We start from the raw sequence: 22,137 nt of genomic DNA on the forward strand, positions 1-22,137 counted from the left end.
GGACCCTCAACTTACGAACTACTCGACATCCGATGTTTTTGACTTACGAACGACAAAAATGGCCGCACGCTTACGAATTTTTCGAGCTACGAACGGAAACCGTTGGCGGTTTAGATGCGGTTTCCTCGACTTACGAATTTTTAGATGCGGCTTACTCGACTTTCGAATTTTTTTAAACCTCCGTGGGTGCACTTTTCGACTTACGAAATTTTCGACCTCCGAACGTGCATTCGGAACGGATTAACTTCGTAAGTCGAGGGACCACTGTAGGCATGTTAATAAATCAAGTCTGAAAACCCTCTTTTTAGTATAAAGGTACATGCATGTGTCCCTTGTGTATCTGTGAAATTCAAATCTAAAGGTTTTGCAAATTAATTTAAGCACTAATTTGAATAATGCAAGGTTACTAAGAAGTGTATCAGATGAGGTTTCCTAATCAGAGGAGATCACATATTTAAGGAATGCTCAAAGTTAGGGTAAGATAACAGCCAAAGCCTATATAAAATGTAGCAAACTTTTTTGTTTTTTCTTTTAAAGGAGGCGGGGAGGGGGAGAGAACCCTCTGGCAAAAACAAATGATATTATAACAGAGGAAGCAAGGAGCTATAAAAAGTACAGAAAAATCAGGAAATCACGTGATTCAGTTCAGTTATTTGCATGTAACTTTATTGTGTGCAATATACCAGTTAATAAAAGGAATAGAGAATGTTTTTACAGTCCAGACACCTTACACCTATGTAGACCTTCCCCCCCCCCACCAAGAGATCAGTTTCATTCTTGAGTGGTGTCGCATGCAGCCCCTGTATTCTGCATTAACTGTTTCTGTGGAAAACAGATGCTTCAAAAGTTTTATTACTTTGAAAATAAGACACATTTGAACTTGTTTAGTACTTGTCATTTGTATACTCCTTCTGTTTCCTAGAGTTCATCTAACAGCATTAAAAGACTCTAAAAAACCTTTTGGTGGCTTCAAACTGACACAAGGAAGGACTCTATGTTCCCAGACTTATAAAAATGAACAAACTGGTCTCTCTTCGTCTGCCCTCACTGGTATAAATTTGGTCTTATATCTGACTTGTTACCTTTTACCCAAACGTACACTTAATTTTAAAATCAATAATTGGTTTACAGCTTACTTGTGATGATGACATTTGGCAAGATCTTAATCCAGGTATAGGTGTGTTATGTGTTGGATTGCTTGAGTAAACAAACTTCAGGGGGTGGGACTGACTTGTATTACCTTTAATCCAAGTAAACTATGCACAGTCACCAGTGAGGGCATCTGTTTTCAAAGCAGATTATAGGGTAGAGAAGAAAACTTGGGTGGTAGAATCCAGCGCAAAGGTTGCATTAATTGATGTTTTCCTCCAAAGTGTTGATCTTATTAAAAATGTGTACACATTAAACTCTATCCTTGCATTATGAGGTTGATGTCATGTGTTCTGTTGTGGCAGAAATTGTGTGCACCATTTTAAAAGCAGACTGGGTCAGGAGGAGGAAAAAGTGAAATATATTGTGCAGATCAGACAGAATCTTTATATAGGCAGACTGTAGCTAGTGCTCCAAGGCTCACAAAGCAACAAAACTCCAAAAATAACTGCATTGCTTACAAGACCTTAAATAGTCATCTGCCCTGGTAGCTGCAAGAGGAAGTAGTGTGGGAGTAACAGCAGCATGATGTACAGTACTTAGTGAAAGAGACAATATACATTTGAAGACTACAAATTCATTATAAACTTTAAAAGGAGTACTAGCATGGGGACAGTATTGCATACTATCGGGCATTGAAGTGCAGCAGCCAGTCATTTTCAGGTAGTACAGTAGTGATAAGCCAGTTACCAACATAATGTCAATATCTGGCAGTCTGTAGGACTATTTATAACCCATTTTAAATGACATTTGAACTGAAGTTCTGCATGTCTCATTCTGTATGAGTAAACACAATACAGAGTAATGGTTCACAAGTGTTGAGCAATTCAGGTGCTGTGGTGGTGTTAGAGCAGGTCTACACAGTGTACAATGTGGGTAGAGAGTGGCACAAATGGCCAGACAGGCCATATACTGTAGCTTGCCAGCTACTTTATAAACCACCTGTTCCTGTGGACTGCTTGACCTCACTGGAAAAAGAATGGGTGGAAACTTCAGGTCAGGCATAGAGGAAAGTCATACATTGCTGCAGTAGCTTGACAGTTTCCCATGCCATTCTGGTACCTCCTTTATCCAGATGTTATGCGGCTGAGGTGAATTATGTAGCTTGTCTCCACACCAGTGTCACCTGAATTTTTAAAGAATAGGCTGCAGGGGAGAGGCTGTTTTTGCCCCTAGTTATCTGCCAACCAACCAAAAAGCAAGAAAGCAGGTCAGGCCCTACATGTCATTTGTCCTACCTGCATGGTTCCTGCATCTAGACATTACTGGTGCAGTGTGGATAGTAGCCACAGGGGAGAAGTTCTTATGCCACAGCTGTAGCACATGAATCGGCACATAATTGGATGGGATAGGGTAGGACAGTGGCACAACTGGTGTCGGGAACTCTGATGAACAAAGACGGGGATGAACAGCTAAGGATACCGGAGGATAAAAAATGTGATTTTCTCCTTAGAAAAGTATATGATGGGGCAGCTACCGTCATTAGGGCAGCTTCAGCCAATTCAATATTCTCCAGAGCTGCCGTGCCTTGGGCAAAGCAACTCATTCAACTCATTCCCCCAGAAAATAAGGAGCTCAGACTGGGCATCAATAAATTAGCCAAGGCAGCCGCTTTCGCAGCCGACTCCAGTCTCGACTGCGTTCAACACGCGTCCAGGTCCATGGCGGCAGGTGTAGCAGTCCGGAGGTGCCTCTGGTTAAAAAACTGGAAAGTGGACTACATGTCCAAGCTTAACTTGGCATCTTGCCCTTTTTCGGGGGCCAAATTATTTGGGGATTCTTTAGATCAGGTCCTGGTGGAAACCAGGGATAAAAAGGCTATGCCTACCCCTCACAAGGACTTCCCACATTTGGGACGTGCTACCCAGCCTTATTTTCATCCCTATAGGTCCGGCTTCCGTTCCTACTCTAACTCCTTCAGGGACCACCGCCCCTTTAATACCTCTTTCAGAGGCAACTGGCGACAACAGGGTCACCAACGATTCCAGGGAAATAACAGGTTCCAGTCCACCCAGCAGTCCTCAGGTACAACCTCCCAGCAGAACTGGAAACAATGACTTCTGGCCTGTCGGAGGCCGACTCCGCTTCTTTTCTCCAATATGGAGCCAGTCTTCCTCCGATGTCTGGGTGCAAAACACCATAACAAACGGTCTCCGCTTGGACTTCATGCTTTGCCCACCCGATTTCATCACCACCACTCCCACCCCCAATGACCCAGAGAAGAAGAAGCGGATGTTTCAAGCTCTGAGTCATCTGCTCCAGATCCACGCTATCGAGCCAGTGCCTCCAGCCAAACTGTCTCAGGGTGTCTACTCCCTCCTTTTCCTGGTACCAAAGAAGGACGGCTCATGGAGGGCTGTACTCAAGCGCCTAAACTGTTTTATAAAGAAGTGCCATTTCCAGATGGAGTCTCTGCGTATCATCAAGGAGGCAGTGTGCAGAGGGGAATACCTGACATCCATAGACCTGTCTGAGGCATACCTGCACATTCCCATTTACCCCCCACATCGCAGGTTCTTTTGGTTTCAGGTCCTCAACAAGCATTTCCAGTATACAGCCATGCCCTTTGGCCTATCATCAGCCCCCAGGACCTTCACGAAGATCATGGTGGCCCTGGTGGCCAAAATGCGGGAGGAGGCCCTCCATGTCCACCCCTTTCTGGATGACCTGCTTATTCGATCATCATCCCTGTGCCAAGCCCACAAAGACATCCAACGGACCCTACTACTCCTGGAACAACACAGGTTCATGGTCAATATCGCAAAGAGTCACCTTATTCCAACCCAGACTCTTCAACATCTAGGAGCAGTTTTCGACACCGTCAAGGGCACCATCTCTCTCTCTCCAGAACGCATATCAAAGATGGCAGATCTGATCAGACCCCTGCTCCGCAGCTCCCAGGCAGACCTTCAACTTCTGGCTCAACTCATGGGCTCCATGGTGTCTTGCATGGAGTGCACCCCGTGGTCCCGCTGGCACTCCCACCCCCTCCAGTGGTTCCCCAGGACCTTCCAGGAGCTCATCACATCCAAGACACACAAGGTGCTCCGCGTTCCCACCGAGGTCACCTGTTCCCTAGTCTGGTGGCTCTCTCCAGCCATACACCAGGGACTGCCACTAACTCCCCCATGCAGGATCACGATCACCACCGATGCATGTCTCTCTGGCTGGGGAGCCCATTACGGTCACCATCTAGCTCAGGGCACTTGGTCTCCTGATGAATCCTCAGAGAACATCAACCTCTTGGAATTGCGAGCCATCCGCCTGGCTCTTGTGAGCTTTCTTCCATTGATCCGAGACCATCACGTACTGATCAGGACAGACAACGTGGCTGCCCAGGCATACATCGCAAATCAAGGCAGCACAAGATCCAAAGCCATGATGAGGGAAGCCTCCCTCTTGTTCAACCTGGCTCAGGCCCATCTGGCCTCTATCACTGCCAAGCATCTGAGCGGTGCGACAAACCTAACAGCGGACTGGCTCAGTCGCCAGACCATAGACGCAGCGGAGTGGTCTCTAAACCCGGAAATGTTTCAACAAGTCACGAAGGTGTTCGGGTTATCCATGGTGGACCTCTTTGCATCTCAGAAGAACCACATGCTTCCCCGCTTCTTCTCCAGATACCACTCACCCTCAGCTGAACAGATAGACACCCTCACAGTGACCTGGCCCCCGGGCCTCCTCTACGCGTTTCCCCCGATGGCCATAATTCCCAAGGTGATTCAAAAGCTGATAATTGAAAGTGTGAACATTATTCTGATGGCCCCAAGATGACCCAGACGTCTGTGGTTCGCAGATCTGATGTCTCTTTCAGTACGGGACCCATGGCCCCTTCCTCGCCAGAGAGACCTTCTCAGGCAGGGTCCCATCCTGCATCTGGACCCAGACTGGCTACAACTTCACGCATGGAGATTGAGCGCGCCAAGCTAGCTCAAGCAGGCTACTCACTGGCCGTACAAGATACCATGCTAGCCTCAAGATGCCCATCTATGAGTCATATATACCAAACTACTTGGGCTGCCTTTTCCAGGTGGGCACGTGGGAAACGAATTTCCAAACAACTTAGCCCCTTCTCCGGTACTTAGATTCCCTTCCTGGGACTTGAACAAGGTCCTCAGTGCCCTTACCTGGTCCCCGTTTGAACCTCTCAGCACAACTCCCCTCAAGATTCTTACAAGGTACTCTTTTTGGTTGCCCTCACCTCAGCTAGACGAGTATCTGAATTGGCAGCACTTTCGGCCCACAGGGACCTCTGCACCTTCTCAGTAGACGCAGTCGTTCTCCGCCTCAACCCGACCTTCATTCCCAAAGTCAACTCCACCTTCCACAGATCTCAGGAAGTGGTACTCCCCTCTTTCTGCCCAAACCTACACATCCTAAAGAAAAAGCCTGGCATACACTAGATGTACGCAGGGCCATCAGGGTATATCTCAAACGTACCAGCGCTCACCGCAGGTCGGATACTCTCTTCGTGTCTTTCCACCCCAGTTCACTGGGTCTAAAGGCATCCAAACTTACCCTGGCAAAATGGATTAAGGCTACTATCTGCCTAGTTTACCAATCCCTTGACCTTCCCATCCCAGGGGGGATCACTGCGCATTCCACCCGTAGTACAAGTACTTCAGCAGCTTTCTCTGCGAATGCCCCTCTTCAGGTCATATGCAAAGCAGCCACCTGGGCTTCTATATCACCTTTCATTAAACATTACAAGATCTCTTCCTTCCATGCTGATCAAGCGGCCATGGCACGCACTATCCTCCAAAGAGTGGTCTAGGGTCCGCTTCCCTCCCTTATTCTGCAGGTTAACTAGCTTGGGCACATCCCATCCTTATGGATAAAATCAGACAACTGCAGAAAAAGAAACATTGGTCCTACCTGTGAAGGGTTCTTTTTCGCAGTGTCTGATTTTATCCGGCCCACCCGCGGACTAGTGTTAAACTTCCTTCACCTTCTCCGTGGGGTAAGGGCGCAGTAGTGGGAGGTGGCGACTCCCAGGGTTACAGATGGTTCTTCACCACTGATTCTACTCCTGCTAATCTGTCTACTCTTACTTCTTCCCCTGACTTAATATCCTTTCTAAAGTCTCCTTTCCTCGAGTGTAGGATATTGCACGGCTTGACAGTCCGAAACTGGAGTCTGGGGGGAGCTCCGCCTACCAACCTACCGGATATCACAAGCAAATTTAACTGCATTTCCTGTCTTCCTGAGGCATGATATAGGAACACAACTCATCCTTATGGATAAAATCAGACACTGTGAAAAAGAACCCTTCACAGGTAGGACCAATGTTTCTTTTAGATGCCATGATGTGTCTATACCTACAAAGATTAGAATCGTTCAGACAATGGTTTTTCCTGTGACCCTATGGATGTGAAAGATGGACTTTGAAGAAGCAGGATAGAAAAAGTATTGATGCTTTTGAATTTGGTGCTGGAGAAGACTTTTGAGGATACCATGGACAGCCAGGAAAACAAACAAATGGATCATAGAACAAATCAATCCAGAATTTTCACTCGAGGCACAAATGACCAGGCTTAGACTATCACACTTTGGACACATTATGCGAAGCTCCCTTGAGAAGTCCCCAATGCTGGTAAAAGTTGAAGGGAAAGAGAAGAAGAGGACAACCAGCAACAAGATAGATGGACTTGATTATGACAGCAATGAATGCACCACTGTGAGACCTTAAAGGCCAAGTTGAAGACAGATCATCCTGGAGAGCATCTATCTATGTGGTCGCTAAGAGTCGACACCGTCTTATTTCTTGCAAATGGCACTAGTGAAAATAGATGTACTGTATGCCTCCCAGCAAAGCACACCTGGGAGACTTTGGAGTGGTGGACAGTGTGTATTCGAATCATTTCCATTCAAAATATATGTGCTGCTTAAAGTTCCTTACAATATACTCTGTTCATGGCTGGCATTTTTTAAAAAATCGTTGCTAGGAGGAATACGGAAAATATGAAGTAATTTGTCTTCCAGACTCACTATCAGTCCCAAGACTTTGATGCATGATGTCTTAAGACAAAAGCATAGATATTTTCCTAGTTTCGTTTCCCCTTCTTTCAAGATTGCCTCTCTTTTTATCTGAACTTAATGCTTTCAGTGACATGATTTCCTCTCTAAAATAGCCCTTGCTAACAGAGCAAAGAGGCACCTTTTAAAGTGGTAATTTGCTTCTGTTCGCAGAGGAAGACCAACTATCCATGTTCATCGCAGCATGGCATGTCTCCTATGACTGTTGCTGGTGTTTCCTTTTGTGTGTCTAGGACAGCGAACTGTGCTTTTTCATTGTTTTTGCTATAGGAGAACTTTAAGAATTTCTTGTGTAGAAGCAATATATAAATCTATTCTTGAAATTAACTCAGTTATATAATTTCAAGACCCATATATAAATTGGCCTTTAAATTAATTCAGTTAGCAATTTTGTCCCTTCTCTCTAGCACACTTGTTGTCTAAAAACAGTTTTCTGAGCCTAGACAAGTAAAGTTCAGGAGAAGGAACAGTTTAGTTCAAAAGATGCATAAGCACCTGAAGTTGTTTGCCTTCCTGTGGCTTTCTGTGTTTTATCTGCTACTTACAATAGTTGAACAGCCCCATTACCACATTTCCTGTCTGAGTTGCAGCAGTGAAACAGGCAGCCAGAAGGCAAGGAAGACTGACCCTTCAAGGGAGCCTTTTTAATATTTTATGTGGGGAGTTGTGCCCTTTGACTGTAACTACTGAGCGACCTTTATTTCATCTAAACATATACTTCATCTGTCTATTCAGATCCAAGCACTCTCGCGTGTGTGTGCTCTCTCTCTCTCTCTCTCTCTCATTCAGCTAGAGTGTGTGTGTGTGTGTGTGTGAGAGAGAGAGAGAGAGAGAGAGAGAGAGCACGCAATCGAGCATGATTGAATCTGAGTAGGCATGTGTATGTGTATATGTGTGTGTGTAATCACACACACACGTCAATCCTGGGGAAAAGGTCTTGTTTTTTAGGCTGCTTCTTTTGGGTTACAAGAGTTTAATATATTCACAATGCAAACAACACTACTTCTGTCACTCTACTCTGGTTCTGCTCCATTCACCATCTGTAATGCTTTCACTTCTCCCTGCTTCAGATTTCTAGCTGACATGTTGCCATTTTTCAGTGACTACCTTTGCTCTTTGTATTGCAATAATTCATTAAGGGATTTCATTTTGGAGTGAAAAATACCTTTCTTGAGAGACAGCATTCCCGTTCTTCATTGTTATCTCTGCATAGCTGTCTAAATACAGTGTAATGCTCAGACTGATAATTTTAAAATGAATGGCTATGCAACTTCAAAGCTGCTTTTGAATGGTTAGGACTGGTTTGCACTTTATTCCAGTTCCATCTCCTCGTTGTTGAGGTCTGTTAGTGTCAACTTCCACTTAAGAACAGACAAAGCTCTGTTGGATCAGACCAAAGTTCTGTCAATTCCAGCATTCGGTTTCTGACCGTTTCTGTTAGTGTCAACCTCCACCTCCACTTAAGAACAGACAAAGCTCTTTTGGATCAGACCAAAGTTCTGTCAAGTCCAGCATTTGGTTTCTGACAGTGACAAACTATGTCTTTTGAGAAGCACTCAAGCAGGGCATGAAGGCAGTAGTTTCCATCTGCTAGTATTCCTCCAGTATTTGCTCAGAGATAAATTACCTCTGAACACAGAAGTTTCACATAGTTGTCATGAGTGGTAACCTGTCTTCCATGAACTGGAGACCATCTATGTATTTTGGGTCCATACACGTAGCAGTTTTGATTTGCATGTTTTCCCATGCTTAGATGTGTGTCTTTTCAAGCCACCATGATAGAACAAACTGCAGTGGCTACCAGGGGTGTGGCTATAATTGAGCAGATGGGTTCAAAGAGCCCGGGGCCCCCAGCTCCACCCCTCCCTATTTCTCTTTATTATTACTCCAAGGGGCCACCAGAGAGGGGGTGAACATGGAACCCCTCTCCCCTAGCTATGCCCCTGATAGCCACATATAGAGCTAACATGTAAAGGTGCCAGTTCATAAATACCATGCTTGCATGCGATCACTGCCTGGATGCGAGTCTGCAGGCCCTTCTACACATTTTTATTTACCACTTTTCAACAAAAGTTTTTAAAGCAGGGCACCTCTAGCCATGGAGGCAGGATGCCTCTAAATACCGGTTGCAGGGAAGCAACAGCAGGAGAGGGGGCATGCCCGCACCTCTTTCCTGTTTGCTCCCCAGAGGCATCTGGTGTGAAACAGGATGCTGGACTGGATGGGCTATGGGCCTGATCCAGCAGGGCTGTACTTATGTTCATATATACTGAAGGGATGCTGTGCAGGGGTTTGTTTGGGACACTTACTCTTCCCCTGTTAAATATGAGAGAATAAATTTAAAAGGTGCCTCTTTGCTCCCAGCAATAGCTCTTTGTACTATTGATGCACTTGTTTGGGGGCTGCAGATATGTGTGAATCAATGATTTTTTTAACACACACACTTGAATGTAATCACATAGAGAATGTCAAAGAGGACACCCTCACGACATTTATTAGAAACATTTCTAATGTTTCAGACATGTTGTCTGCTCCCGGCTGCTCCAGTCACGAGTAGCCTGACTTTTCTACCTGGTGTTTTTAATCATGAACCATATGGCGATTGAGTGGGCATTAGCCACCAGGTAGCTGAGCTTCCCCCTGACCCGTGCCCAATTTGGGCGGGGGGGGAAGAGTGGCCATGCCTAGTGGAGTGGCTGCTCTACTGAGAGCAGCCGCTCTGCTGCTCACACAGGGCACACTGGGATGCAGGAGGACTGTCTCCTCCCGATACCAGCTCAGGACTGTGCCACAGTGCTGCTCGTGTGGCCATGCGGCATGGTGTGGCAGAGCCCAAGACGGCCACCACTCATCTGGGGAGAAGGCAGGAGTGTGCCTACCTTTCCCCCAGCCCGGCTTCCAAAGTCATGTGAATGACCTTAAAGTATTGCAAACATATATGTGCTTAATTTGAATACTAGTGGAAAATGAGGAACCATTGCTTATTGCCACTCAAATAAATAAATAAATTCCAAACATAGGAATTGTTCCTCCTCCTCGTTTCCCACAGACCCATGTCTAAAGAGCTTTTTTTCAGTGTTGGTGCCTTAATTGTGAGATTTCCTCCCAAAATATGTGCACCTGGTGCCTTCATTGCTATCCTTTAGCTCCAGGTGTGTTCATTTGGTTATTCTATGGCATTGGTTAGCTGTGGTCTTAGGTTTTTATCCTCTCTGAGCAAAATGATCTCCATAGCTGTTTAGCAGTGCAGCGCTGCTGCTTTTTTATCTTCTGATGTATCATTCGTTTTTAGTGTGCTGATGTATTAAGTTAATTGTGTTAACACCTTGAGACTTTTTTTTGTAAACTATAAGCTACAAGGAGCCAGGCAAAAGTGTAAAAGCATTTTAAAAGTGAGCAATAACACAGCTTCAGTGGGGAAACAGTGTGTATTTCAGCTGTGCTTCTCCATCTGTAAAACAGAATTAATAGTCCCTTGCTTCACGCTTTGTGTAGTTGTGGGTGAAGAAGATAAGGACAAATCTCCCACAGTGAGCTTTACTACTGGTTAGAAATCTAAGTTAATAAATAATTTATCCATTCAGGCTAATGAGGTTAGGGGTATAATGTGATTAGAAACATGTTACAGGTCTCTCCTTTACTTAAAATGCCAATGCTGAATTATGTAACAGTGAAATTTTAGCTAATTAGAAAAAGTGGTTGTCTGCAACTATACTTCAATCTTGTTTAAGAGGATAATCTAGTGGGCCCTAATTAATCTGAAAAGTCTAGACAGTCAGTACTACACTGTACATAAAATAGTCTCTCTCAAAATGTAGCATTGAGCACTTGATCCAGCCACTCTGCTATGCTTTCCATCGTACTAAATTTATGTGCAAAAACTTTCCTTTTGAAAGCCCTGAAGCCTTTTTATTTTAATTACATGCAGGATAAAGCCATTATATTGGATTAAAACAGTATCTGTTTAACACCTTGCTTATGTTAGTTTTGTCATTTCTGCAGATGTTTCACATATCTGAGAGATGACTATGTATTTGTAAGTCTTTAATTACAAGACATGCACTTGTACTTGGAGTCTGCCATTGAAATGCAGCTCTCTCTCACTAGCATCACCAGTCCTTCTGAGTGCTTGAGCAGGTTGTGTTGCTGTCATGGATGCCTACAGTTGTACCTCTGACATCACTGATGATGACACATAACCTCCACCAACACCACACATTTGGCTTTTTAAAAAGGCTTACGTTGCCTTTGATTGAGGAGGGTTAAAATACTTCCTGGACTTGGGTTTTCACTGCAGTCCCCGCTGATATGGTTCCAGACTATGGGAAACACCTATATCAGGCATCAGCAATATAGGAAGATGCTGAAAGGCATCATCTCATACTGCACGGGAGGAGGCAATGGTAAACCCCTCCTTTATTCTACCAGAGACAATCACAGGGCTCTGTGGTCGCCAGGAGTCAATACCGACTCGACGACACACTTTACTTTATTGAAACATATAGCCTTTCGAAAGGAAAAAAGTAGAGAACTACAAAAACAAAGCTAACCTCCTTTCTCCTGTAATGCCTGAGCACTTCAGAACATTTTCTTCATGTTCCATTTTGTTTTCTTTTAATTGTATACATTGTCTCCCCATCCCTTTGCCCCTGCCCCAGCACTGGAGCACATATCTCTCACTGTTGGCTTGCTCTTCTTTAGCTGCAAGACTTGCTCCCTGAAACTAAGGTTACCACCTTTTATATTGGCACTGATATACCTTTTAATTGTCCCTATTAATCCCAGCATAACATCATTTCCATGGCTGTTTGATGGTATAATAAATAATAATATTTTCTATTAATATAGAATAGAAAATATTATTATTTATTATACCACTTTGCAACAAAAGTTCTTAAATCAGTCTGCATTGCAAAAGGACTAAGAAAATTCCTCTGGTTCCAAAGGGGCATTCAGTCTAAAAGACAAAAGGGAAATACCAGCAAACAACCGTGGACATGATGTTATGCTGGAATTAATAGGGACAGTCATCTGCTAAATTTTAGGAGTGTGCACAAGACCAGCTGGCCCAGTTTGGTCGAGTCCGAACTGGACTGGGCCAGTTCGGTCCAGCAACCCCCAGAACGCAACACCCCCTGTTCGGTTGCGGGGGGGGGGGGTCACAATTAAAAAATAATAATAATAAAATTGGTACTTACCCCCTTTGTGGGAGCGGCTTCTCCCAGGCCGTGAGAGTGTACATGGAGGTTCCCCTCCCCCCCGCCAGCCTCCATTGTGCTACAAATTGCCCCATTTGTGCAGTCTTCTGCCCGTTCCAGGCCTTACCCCTGTCCCGGCTACCATTTTGGAGGCTGCCGCACATGCCCAATGGGCCTCTGCATGGCCAGGTCATGACTGACTTGCTTGTAATCTGCATGTCATGCGACATATCTACTTCAATACAATGAACTATTATTCACATTTGAGGGGGTTAGGGAGCTTAATGAGAATGCTGCCTTGCTTTATGGCTAGCTTGAAGTTCTTCAAATAGTAGGCTGCAGTCAGTTTCATACACAAAAGAAGGAAACTGCTGCATCAAGATTCTCAGAATTATACAGAGTGCCGGTGCATGGCACAGCGACATTTCTACAAATGCTGAAGCTAAGGCCTGGGCTAAGGCACAGATTCAGGCCACAACTTCTGCCTGTCTCAGAACTTCCTGCTCTCCAGTTCAGATTGTCCCTATTAGTAGTAAAACCACTCCAAAGCATTTTTACTATAATAGTCAATAGATAGTGACTGTCTTATCACAAACTATGGATTTGTGGCTTACTTGCTAAGACTGCCCATCACTGATACAGAGCTCTGGGTGAAATGCTGCCCTGTTGGGAAGGTTGGGGGAGAGGAACAAGGGGACTGTGTATGAGAAACAGTGCCACCACATTTATCTGGAGAAAATACAGAAAGTGCTGCCCAACAGATTATACCAAGTAAAGATTTTTATCTCCTTTTTACTGTCTTCCAATCCCAAGATGTGTGTTTCTGCATGGAAGGAAAAACTCTTGGTCCAAGCCCTGATAGGCCTGGTAAAGACAAAACCACTGGTTTTCAAAGTATGAGTTGCAGCCCAGGACTGAGATTTAATATTAGCCACTGGGTGCCTTCCTAATAACAATTTTTAAAACATTGTAGATGATATTTTAAGTGGCCTTGCAATCATTCAGATATAGAACTAATAACTTGTTTCTGGTAAGACTGCTAAATTTTAAGGTTTCACTCCACATTCATAACATAGCATTAATGAAAGTGGTTTGCCCTCACTGCCATGAGCACATGATGCAAAATGTGATCTGGTAAGCCCTAGCACATATTGCCCTCCTGTGATTTTATGAAAACTCTTATAAGAACAAATTATCACTTTGAGTTATAGGGATAAGTGTGTTGCATGAAACTTTCTTGAAAACCACTGATTTAAAACATGGTTTTGATTATTCGGCATAAAGTGCAGCGAACTTCAGGCTCACATGTTCCTCAGCCTTTACTTGTACTTTAAGAACAAACTGCAATTCTACATGGATTCAGAAAACAGTGGTTTAACTAACTCGGGTGGTAGTGGCAGTTTAGACAGTAAATAATTTGGTCCTCATTTGATATCCTGATTTGTCCTATCTCTGTGGCTGGTTCAGAAAATATTTTATGACCTGCTACACATAATTAAGTCATGAGTGTGCGTGCATGAGCAAGTGTGCACGTATACACACACACACACACACACACACACACACACACACACAGCACATTGTTCCTTAATCACATTAGGGAACAGCCCCTCTACATGGGATCCAAATACTGCTTACAAGCCATGCCCCAATGTGATTAAAGAACAGTATGTTGTTGGTGGGGGAGGCATGCACACTCACGCTTTCACATATTTCAGGACAGAGCTCTGTCATTGAAAATGGGTGCCTGGACTCTTCTTGGGGAAAGACTTGCAATTAATGAACATTACTTACAGGCAGGTTTTGAGCCATGTCTGTTTCCTAGAAATTAAGCATTATTCTAGAAGTATAAATGGACATCTCCACTTTCCTAAGGCTTTGTTTTTCCTTAACACTTCTCTTCTTTACAAAAATCACTCCAAAGCCACTGCATCTTATATAACTTGCAGACTATATTAAGCATTATCACTTTCTCTGACACATGTCAACTTTGCTTTACTAAATAACAGCAGCATCTTGGAACTGCCCTGCACACGCGCGCGCACACACACACACACACACACACACACACACACGCTACTACTTGTCCTGGGAAGGAAATTCCCATTGATGCCACATTTAAGCAGGTGGCCCATGGGGTAGATTTTCAGCAGGAAATGAGTTCAGGTATAGGGTTAAACACTCCTTCCTCTGAACCATAGTCTAGATAATAGATTTAATGTCTTATCTAGTTTGGCCCTAAAAAAATCTTGCAACAGACAATTGATTTGGAAATAATACTTTTTTTTTAAAAAAAAAAAAGTAATTTAATTAATTTAACATATTTTTATACTGCCCAAAATTTACGTCTCTGGGCGGTTTACAACAAAACGTTTTTAAGTTGCTGTGAAAGTGTTTGCCTTGTATTTTTTTTTAATATTTTCTGAAACTATAGAAGGGGCAGAGAGAAATGGCAGCTGCAACCCAGTCAAATCCCCCCCCCCATCATACAGATTTAATTCTCCAACTGTTTTTCTTCAGAGCAATTCAAATAGCCCATAGAATAGCATAGTAATAATTTTTGCTTTGACATAGGCCTTGATAGTTATGACATACAAAGGTTGCTTTAAATGTATGCTGTCCCCTCCTCTCTCTTTCCCCACCCTTGGGCAAAAGAACAACTACCATCACTTCCCTAGCAAAAAACCCAGAAAATTTCAAACAATTGCTTCCTGCTTGTGAGCGGCTTAATATTGCTGTTCCCCAAACAATAAAGATTAATTTTTAACTGGCAGAACTTGCCGTGGTATCACATGATTTCTTGCTTGAAATCCAGTAATAATAATATGCTTGACCTAGCGTAATTATACTCCATGTAATAAACCTATGTTTTTGTAGCCATATTTATGCAGGAAATTCTAGAAACAAATTGGAGTGCCCAGTTGGCAGGTGTTAGACCTGAAGATGGAAAAACACACAGGGCAGGCAGGGTTTCCAGTCCTTGCATGAGTTTTCATAGTCTTTGAGCCAAGCAAATTGGGCCAGGAAGAAAAAGTTGCAAACTACACCCTCGGCAGTTGTGTGAATTGGCCCTCTGCCTCCTGAAGTGTGCCTCTGTGCTAAGCAGGGGCATCATTCAGGCGTGGTCCATGTGGCGTATGCCCCCAGTGAATTGCTCGATATCATCAGCCACTTCCCTCCCCCAGGTCATCTTTCAGAAAGGACATGCAACAGTGAAAGCACCTGCACAGAGAGCGCAGGGGAGAGTTCCCAGCTTGATGTAGCAATCTGCTGCTTCTGCCTTCATAGGTGCTGTATTTGTTAAATTAGAAACTTTAAAAATAAATATGTAGTTCTTGGAGGGTTATGATTGAGTTTAATTATCAAAAGAAGGGCTGTGGGCCCCAAATCTTTAAGTACCTTGGCAATTCCCCTGGCACTAAGCCAGGTAAACAGGCATGGCAGGCTTTCTTTGACCATCCAGTGTCAACAGACTGAACCTAGTCTTTGGTTCTTTGCAAAGCAAAAGAATTTCCAATAGCTGTTCCTAGCCTTCAGAATCACAGGTGTCCTTTCACTATTGAACAACAGGTTTGTGCACATCTTTCCCCTTCTCCTCCCTTCTGTAGAAGACTCATTTAGCTTTCTTCTCACACACAAAATCTTCCCCTCTCCACATAGCCTTGTGAAGGAGATGTTACCTCTCCCTGGTTCTCAGATTTCTGGATGTGCATTATGGTTATCTTTTGCCTTATGGTTAATTACTAGGGCTGTGCAATATCAAGTCTGGAATTCCAGAAATACCCTCAGAAATGGCCCAATTTTTGGAATTTTGGTCCAGAGTTCTCCGATATGATTCAAGGAATTCTAGAGCATTCTGGAGCTCCATGTTATGGTGGAAATAGCTATTTTTCCTAATAACGGCTGGCGGGGGGAAATCTTCTAGCACCTGCCTGCCCATACATTTCTTTCTTTAGTGGTTATTATTATTATTATTATTATCCATTTAAAAAATAAAGTGGTAGATTCTTGGATATTTTATCACTTTCCCTGACATTCTCAGATTTTATATCACTTCCGCATTCTCTGTAAGTACAATTTCCAGTTTGCTTTTTAAAAAAATAATTTAAAATTAATCTTAAAACAATAAATGGTTGGATTCACTTGTAATTAAATTCACAGTGTCTAGGCAGCCTTACTTATTTGTGTGCCAACTTTCAGCATTCCCTTTATCACCAGGAGTTTCTTGTTTTTGTTTTTGTTTTGCAGGGGGCAGGGGATCTCTTAAAAAAAAAAATCCCATAGACCTTTAAGGACGGTCGGGAACTGATATCTGTGGTTCCGGACTGGATCTGATGCGATCTGGAATTAGCAATCATGCACAATCCTAGTAAATACTACAGGCAGCCAAGACCTCACTCAACAGTGTGATCACTGCTTTATGCTGCTTCTCAGTTGGTGGCCTTCTGTAGTAATTTATGGATCATACCTTTTGGGGGTAAGTGGAGAAGAAAGGAAGATGCTTTAAGGAGGCACTCTTTACACTTGAGAACTCTGAGTTAGAGCAGCAATGTTACACACATTTCGCAAAGGATTCTTAATCCTGTGGTGTTAATGTTCTGCCTCTAATATATTCTTGATCTTTGTTTGCAAGGTAGGACTGAGAAAATAGGTAATATGCCAAATGACCAAAGTAAAAAATGCTAGGACAATGCTTCATTACCCTTTCAAATTCTAACAGTTATTTAGTGGCTGGTTAGAGATTAACTAACTCTTCAGTTTCATACAAGAATGGATGGAATCTTGTGTGTGTCAGTTTTTCCACTCCAGGAGCTTTAAACCTTTTAAGGTAACATTTCATACTTCAAATATTATTTTTCCTTTTGAAAACAGTATTGCTTAGAACAGCAGGGTAGCAATAGTAAATTATTTTACTCTGACAGCATGCAAGCTTTGAACACCACCAGGTTTTTGAAACACACTCAAACAGGGTTGGGTTTTTTTTAACAGACTTGCAGTGCAAACAAAGTGTGACATGAAGCAGTATCCTGTAAGAACCTTAACTGCATTAAGAAATAAGGACAGCTTTTTAGTAAATGGGAGGAATATGTTGCCCTATCAATACCGTATAGAAAATGTTCAACTAGAGTGAACATTTAATATGGTTTTTGTGGGGGCATTACTAAACTTCTAATGTTTATGGAATAGGAGGGAAAGCAAATACTATGCACACTATTAATCTCTGCATTTTGAGAATTATTTTACTGACTTCGCTGAAGAAGACAAAGGAAATGTTTTAATTTCAGTTCTGTTTGGCATACAATCATGTATAATCTAGAATATCCTAGAATAGTGGACTTCCCAAAGTTTAAATTCTAAATATTAAGCAACAAGATTTTAAACTTTTACTTCAGCAGTTACATAACTGGAATGTGACACAGTTTTCCCCCTCTCTTTTTTCCTCTCCAGGTTGCTACATGTAAACTTATAACTGAAGGAAAACATCTTAATTTTTGTGATGCTGGGAGACATGCATTGAGAGATAAAAGTGAAGACGACTACTTCGATGCCAACTTGAATTTACCTTGTGAAGGGGAAAGTGTAAAGGACTACTTGTATTTATCCACTGTGGGACCATTGCACATGACTAAGACCTAGGAAGAGATACAGCTTTGAAGCTTTGTGTTTTGCTCTTAACTTGGTGTTTGCACTTTGAACTGTTAACAAAAAATGAGCGAGTTCTGGTTGTGTTTCAACTGCTGCATTGCAGAACAGCCTCAGCCTGTAAGTATCAATCTTGGTTTCATTTTGTAATTTCGTAATGTTTATTATATTTAGCACTATGTCTCCTGTAGTTTCGTACATGGGTTATCAAATTGTGTCTATTGAATTATAGTTGTCAGAAGCAGTCACATTGCTGCTTTGTGCATTGTAGGCTGTTGACCCTGACCTCACTCACTAAGCTCTGCTAGTGCTGTACTTGGTTGGTTCCTTTTGATGCATCTCGTTGGACATAAAGTAGCCATTTGATGTGACATCAAATGAAACTTAACCTCAGCTTTCAGGGTATTACAGAAAATAAATCACATCTCTTTCAATTTGTAGTATACTTTCCATTTTGAAGTGTGCGTGTGTACACAAACTAGTAAAACGGCTTGCAGTTTGCTAGCAGATTAATGTCTTATCTCTCTGTTACTCTATGCTTTTCCTAGCTCTGAGGTGGTATTGCCCAAGCTTTCCAATGGGAAAAACCTTTCCACATTTTCCAGAACATTAATGAATTTTTCTGGGGTTTGGAGTTTCTTTTGGTAGTCTGGATGAGGTCTGGAACCTACCTGTGAAAATGCCATGTTTCTATCTTTTATAGTTTGATCTGGGAGTGTTTCATGTCAGTTAGTGAATGAGTGAGTCAATCTGTCAGTGAGACCAAGCAGCTTTTATTTTTCATAGATATAGATATACATATAATGAATTTATTATAGACTTCCCTTCAGTGTATTATTTGCTTTTTTACTTCTGTATTGTGTTTCAATAGGCAATTTATAGCATATTGAAAACAATATAAATCAAATCAATGTAATATTTATCAAAACACAATTATAATACCATTAAAACTCCATAAACAATCACAGAGCCATAAAATTTTCCCCAAAAACATGCCAACCCGCCCCCCCACACACACACCTTCAGTGGCCTGTAGAAAGTCAGGAGGAAGGTGAGGGAATTCATTGCCCAAGGAAGGAAATTCCATAACGTGAAACCAACCATGAAGAAAGTCCTGTTCCTCATGCCTAAGAATTGGGCCTCCACAGAGATAGAGCTAACCAGGATGGGTAGAATTACTTGGAGTAGGTGGTCATTTAATTAAATAATTCATTCATCGCCCCAAACTGTCTCTGGGCAGTTTACTGATAAGAACAGATACTACACTTCTGGGCAGTTTACAGCAGATATCCTTAAGATAGCCTTAATATATAATGTATATTATATCTTTATCTTAAAGATATCTTATATATTAAGAGTTCCTAAATACAGGAGGTCCTTGTTATTCACAGGTCCAGCACCTGACCTTGGTATACACGGGGGACGGGGACAGGATGGAAAGGGTTAAACCCACATATCAATGGGTCAGAAGTGACCGAAATTACTTTGGAGGTCATTTCTGGCTGCCATTTTATGGCTTTAAAAAATAGCTATTTATGGCCAATTTTCAAAATGGTGGACTACTTGGGAGCATGGTAGGGTACTTTGCTGCATTAGTTTTTTTGGGGGCACCTATTTTTTGCAATTTGAGGCAGTCTGGGAACATAATCCCCAAATTCCTATAGCCCAGCACTTGTGGGTTCAGCACACATGGGTTTGCTATCCATGGCCCACCCTGTGGAATGGAACCTCCACAAATCACAGGGAAGTTGTTTTAACCATTGAAGTTACAATAGCTATTTTTTCAGTATGCATACTAATTGCTAATCTGTACGAATTTCCAGGGCTATGCTACAGAATACCCAAAGCTGTATAATTAGTACCACCCTTCAGCTGTCTTCACACTGTACTGTTTAATTCTGGTGCTGGGTTCGATGTTTCCTTTATAAAGAGTAGAGCCCTTTACTGCTCCAGCAAGAGCTGGGAGGTGTAGTCCTTTTTCCATAGAGCTTGCTGAAATTTCCCAGAATGGGGCACTATAGGGAGTCCCCACCGCTTGCACCAGAAGTGAGGAGTGCTGCATGGAGATGGCCATGCTTGGAGTTGCTTCCTCTGTGCACTTCTAAAGGGGTGATAAGCAAGACCTATGTTGTCTTGCTTTGGATGTTCCAAGGCACAGGACTTCTACCTAGGAATTGAACTTTCAGATATGCCTGGCAGGCTTAAGAAGATGCATTTCATTCATTGCTCTGGTGCTGGATGCTGAGTTCTGAATACTATAAAACTGTAGATATTAGATTTGCATAGTGCGTGTTGTACAGCCATATAGCTTAATCTCAAGATAACAATGTTGTACACCGATCTGTTACAGCAACCAGAAGAGTCTCTCATATGCAAATTTACATATTTTAATGATCGAGCAGAAATTTGTATTGATGATTCAAGAACTTGGAGGCAGTTACCTTAAAAGCAGTTTAAATAGGTGTCATAAATACTTCTATGTTTCCAGTGATCTGAGGGAAAAGCTGTAGAAGGGCAAATCATGATTGTATCTAAATGACTATGCACTACTACTAGAAAGTCTCACACTTCTGCACAACTCAAAACTACAGTACTAAAGAATGTAATGTTGAAGATCCTGACAAGAATGGTGGTAGTAAGACTAATTGGTACTCAACACTTACTCCTCCACATTTGCAGTGTAAGGGTGACAAAATACCAGCTTTAATGAACAGAATTTGGGAGGACTTCATATCTTGGATGCCAAAGTGGGGAGTTAATATACTTTCAGAGTAGAGTGCATATTTTGAAATCTTAGGGCAAGCCATCAGCATTCTGAAATAGTTCAGTCTCAGAAAGATTGTGCCTCTTGCTCTTTTGAAAGTGCAAATTTGCTTTTAGAAACTGAGCCTGTAATGTTAGTTTCTGAAGTTTCAAAACAATGTGTTTTGATGTGAGAGTCAAGGTGCATGTATAACTCATGAGGATTTATTCTAAAAATCTAAAATAATCTGCTCAATTCTTACTTTTTAAAAAAACTGCAACAAAATTGCAGCTGCAACAAGATTGCAACAAATTGTTGAGTTTGCCTTGGTTTATGACTTCACGAGTCATATCTTGCCTGGGTTTATGACAAGATTATGACTTGATGAGATAAAGGTCTTCCTTGGGGATATAAGATGCAAATAATATAGTATTACAGTCAGGGATGTAGCAAGGTTGGGGTGGGCCCTGGGACAAAAAATGAAGATAGGCCCCTCCCCTCACCGAGAGCAAAGAGCAAGCTGTCATCTAGAAGGCAGGGGCCCTGTTCCTGAGGGACTTGATGATATTTATCTCATTCCCTTGTTCATTTGTAGCTATGCCCCTGGAGGCACTGCCTTGCGGTAGTCCTGTCCTGTCCCCATGGACAGATTCCAGATGGTATCTCTTGGAAACATATCTGAGCTTTCGTATGGTGTCGCTCAGGTCTACATATTATCTCCAATGTTGTTTAACATCTACATGAAGCCGCTGGGAGAGATCATCAGGAGATTTGGTGCAGGGTGTTATCAATGTTCTGATGATATCCACATCTATAGCTCCATGTCAACCTCATTGGGAGAAGGCATCACCTCCCTAAATGCCTACCTGGAGGTGGTGATGGGCTGGATGAAGGATAACAAACTGAGGCTAGAGCCAGATAAGATTGTGTGGGGTTGGAACTTGGGAGACAATTTTGATCTGTCGGTTCTGGATGGAGTTACACTCCACTGGAAGGAACAGGTATGCAATCTGTGGGTGTTTTTGGATCTGAACCTCTCCCTAGTGTCTCAGGTTGAGGTGGTGGCCAGAGGTGCTTTCTATCAGCTTCAGCTGATACGTCAGCTGCATCCATTTCTTGAGATGAATGACCTCAGAATGGTGGTACATATGCTGGTATTATTGCAATGGTGGTACATATGCTGTATTATTGCAATGCTCTCTATGTGGGGCTGCCTTTGTACATAGTCCGGAAACAGCATATGTTGGCCAGGTTGGCCTCTTGAACATCTTGGAGAGACCATTTTACTCCTGTGTTGAAAGAGTTACACTGACTGCCGATAGGTTTCTGGGCAACACACAAGGTACTGGTTATTACATATAAAGCTCT

At 42.7% G+C, this 22,137-nt stretch overlaps 1 protein-coding gene across 5 annotated transcripts in view; it reads left to right on the forward strand.

The window, feature by feature from the left end:
• Positions 1-22,137, forward strand: part of CDC42SE2 (CDC42 small effector 2) — a 184,044-nt gene that overhangs the window by 116,694 nt on the left and 45,213 nt on the right. For 4 of the 5 annotated variants that reach the window (XM_053302848.1, XM_053302845.1, XM_053302844.1 and 1 more), the window contains one exon: positions 17,832-18,146. In XM_053302848.1, coding sequence (XP_053158823.1) covers positions 18,093-18,146 — 54 coding nt within the window. In that variant the 5' untranslated portion in view covers positions 17,832-18,092. Of the gene's footprint in view, positions 1-16,631; positions 16,861-17,831; positions 18,147-22,137 lie in introns of all 5 variants that reach the window. The other variant, XM_053302846.1, reaches the window with a different exon arrangement.

This window comes from Hemicordylus capensis, chromosome 2 (genome assembly GCF_027244095.1).
Source record: "Hemicordylus capensis ecotype Gifberg chromosome 2, rHemCap1.1.pri, whole genome shotgun sequence".
NCBI classification, from domain to species: domain Eukaryota; kingdom Metazoa; phylum Chordata; class Lepidosauria; order Squamata; family Cordylidae; genus Hemicordylus; species Hemicordylus capensis.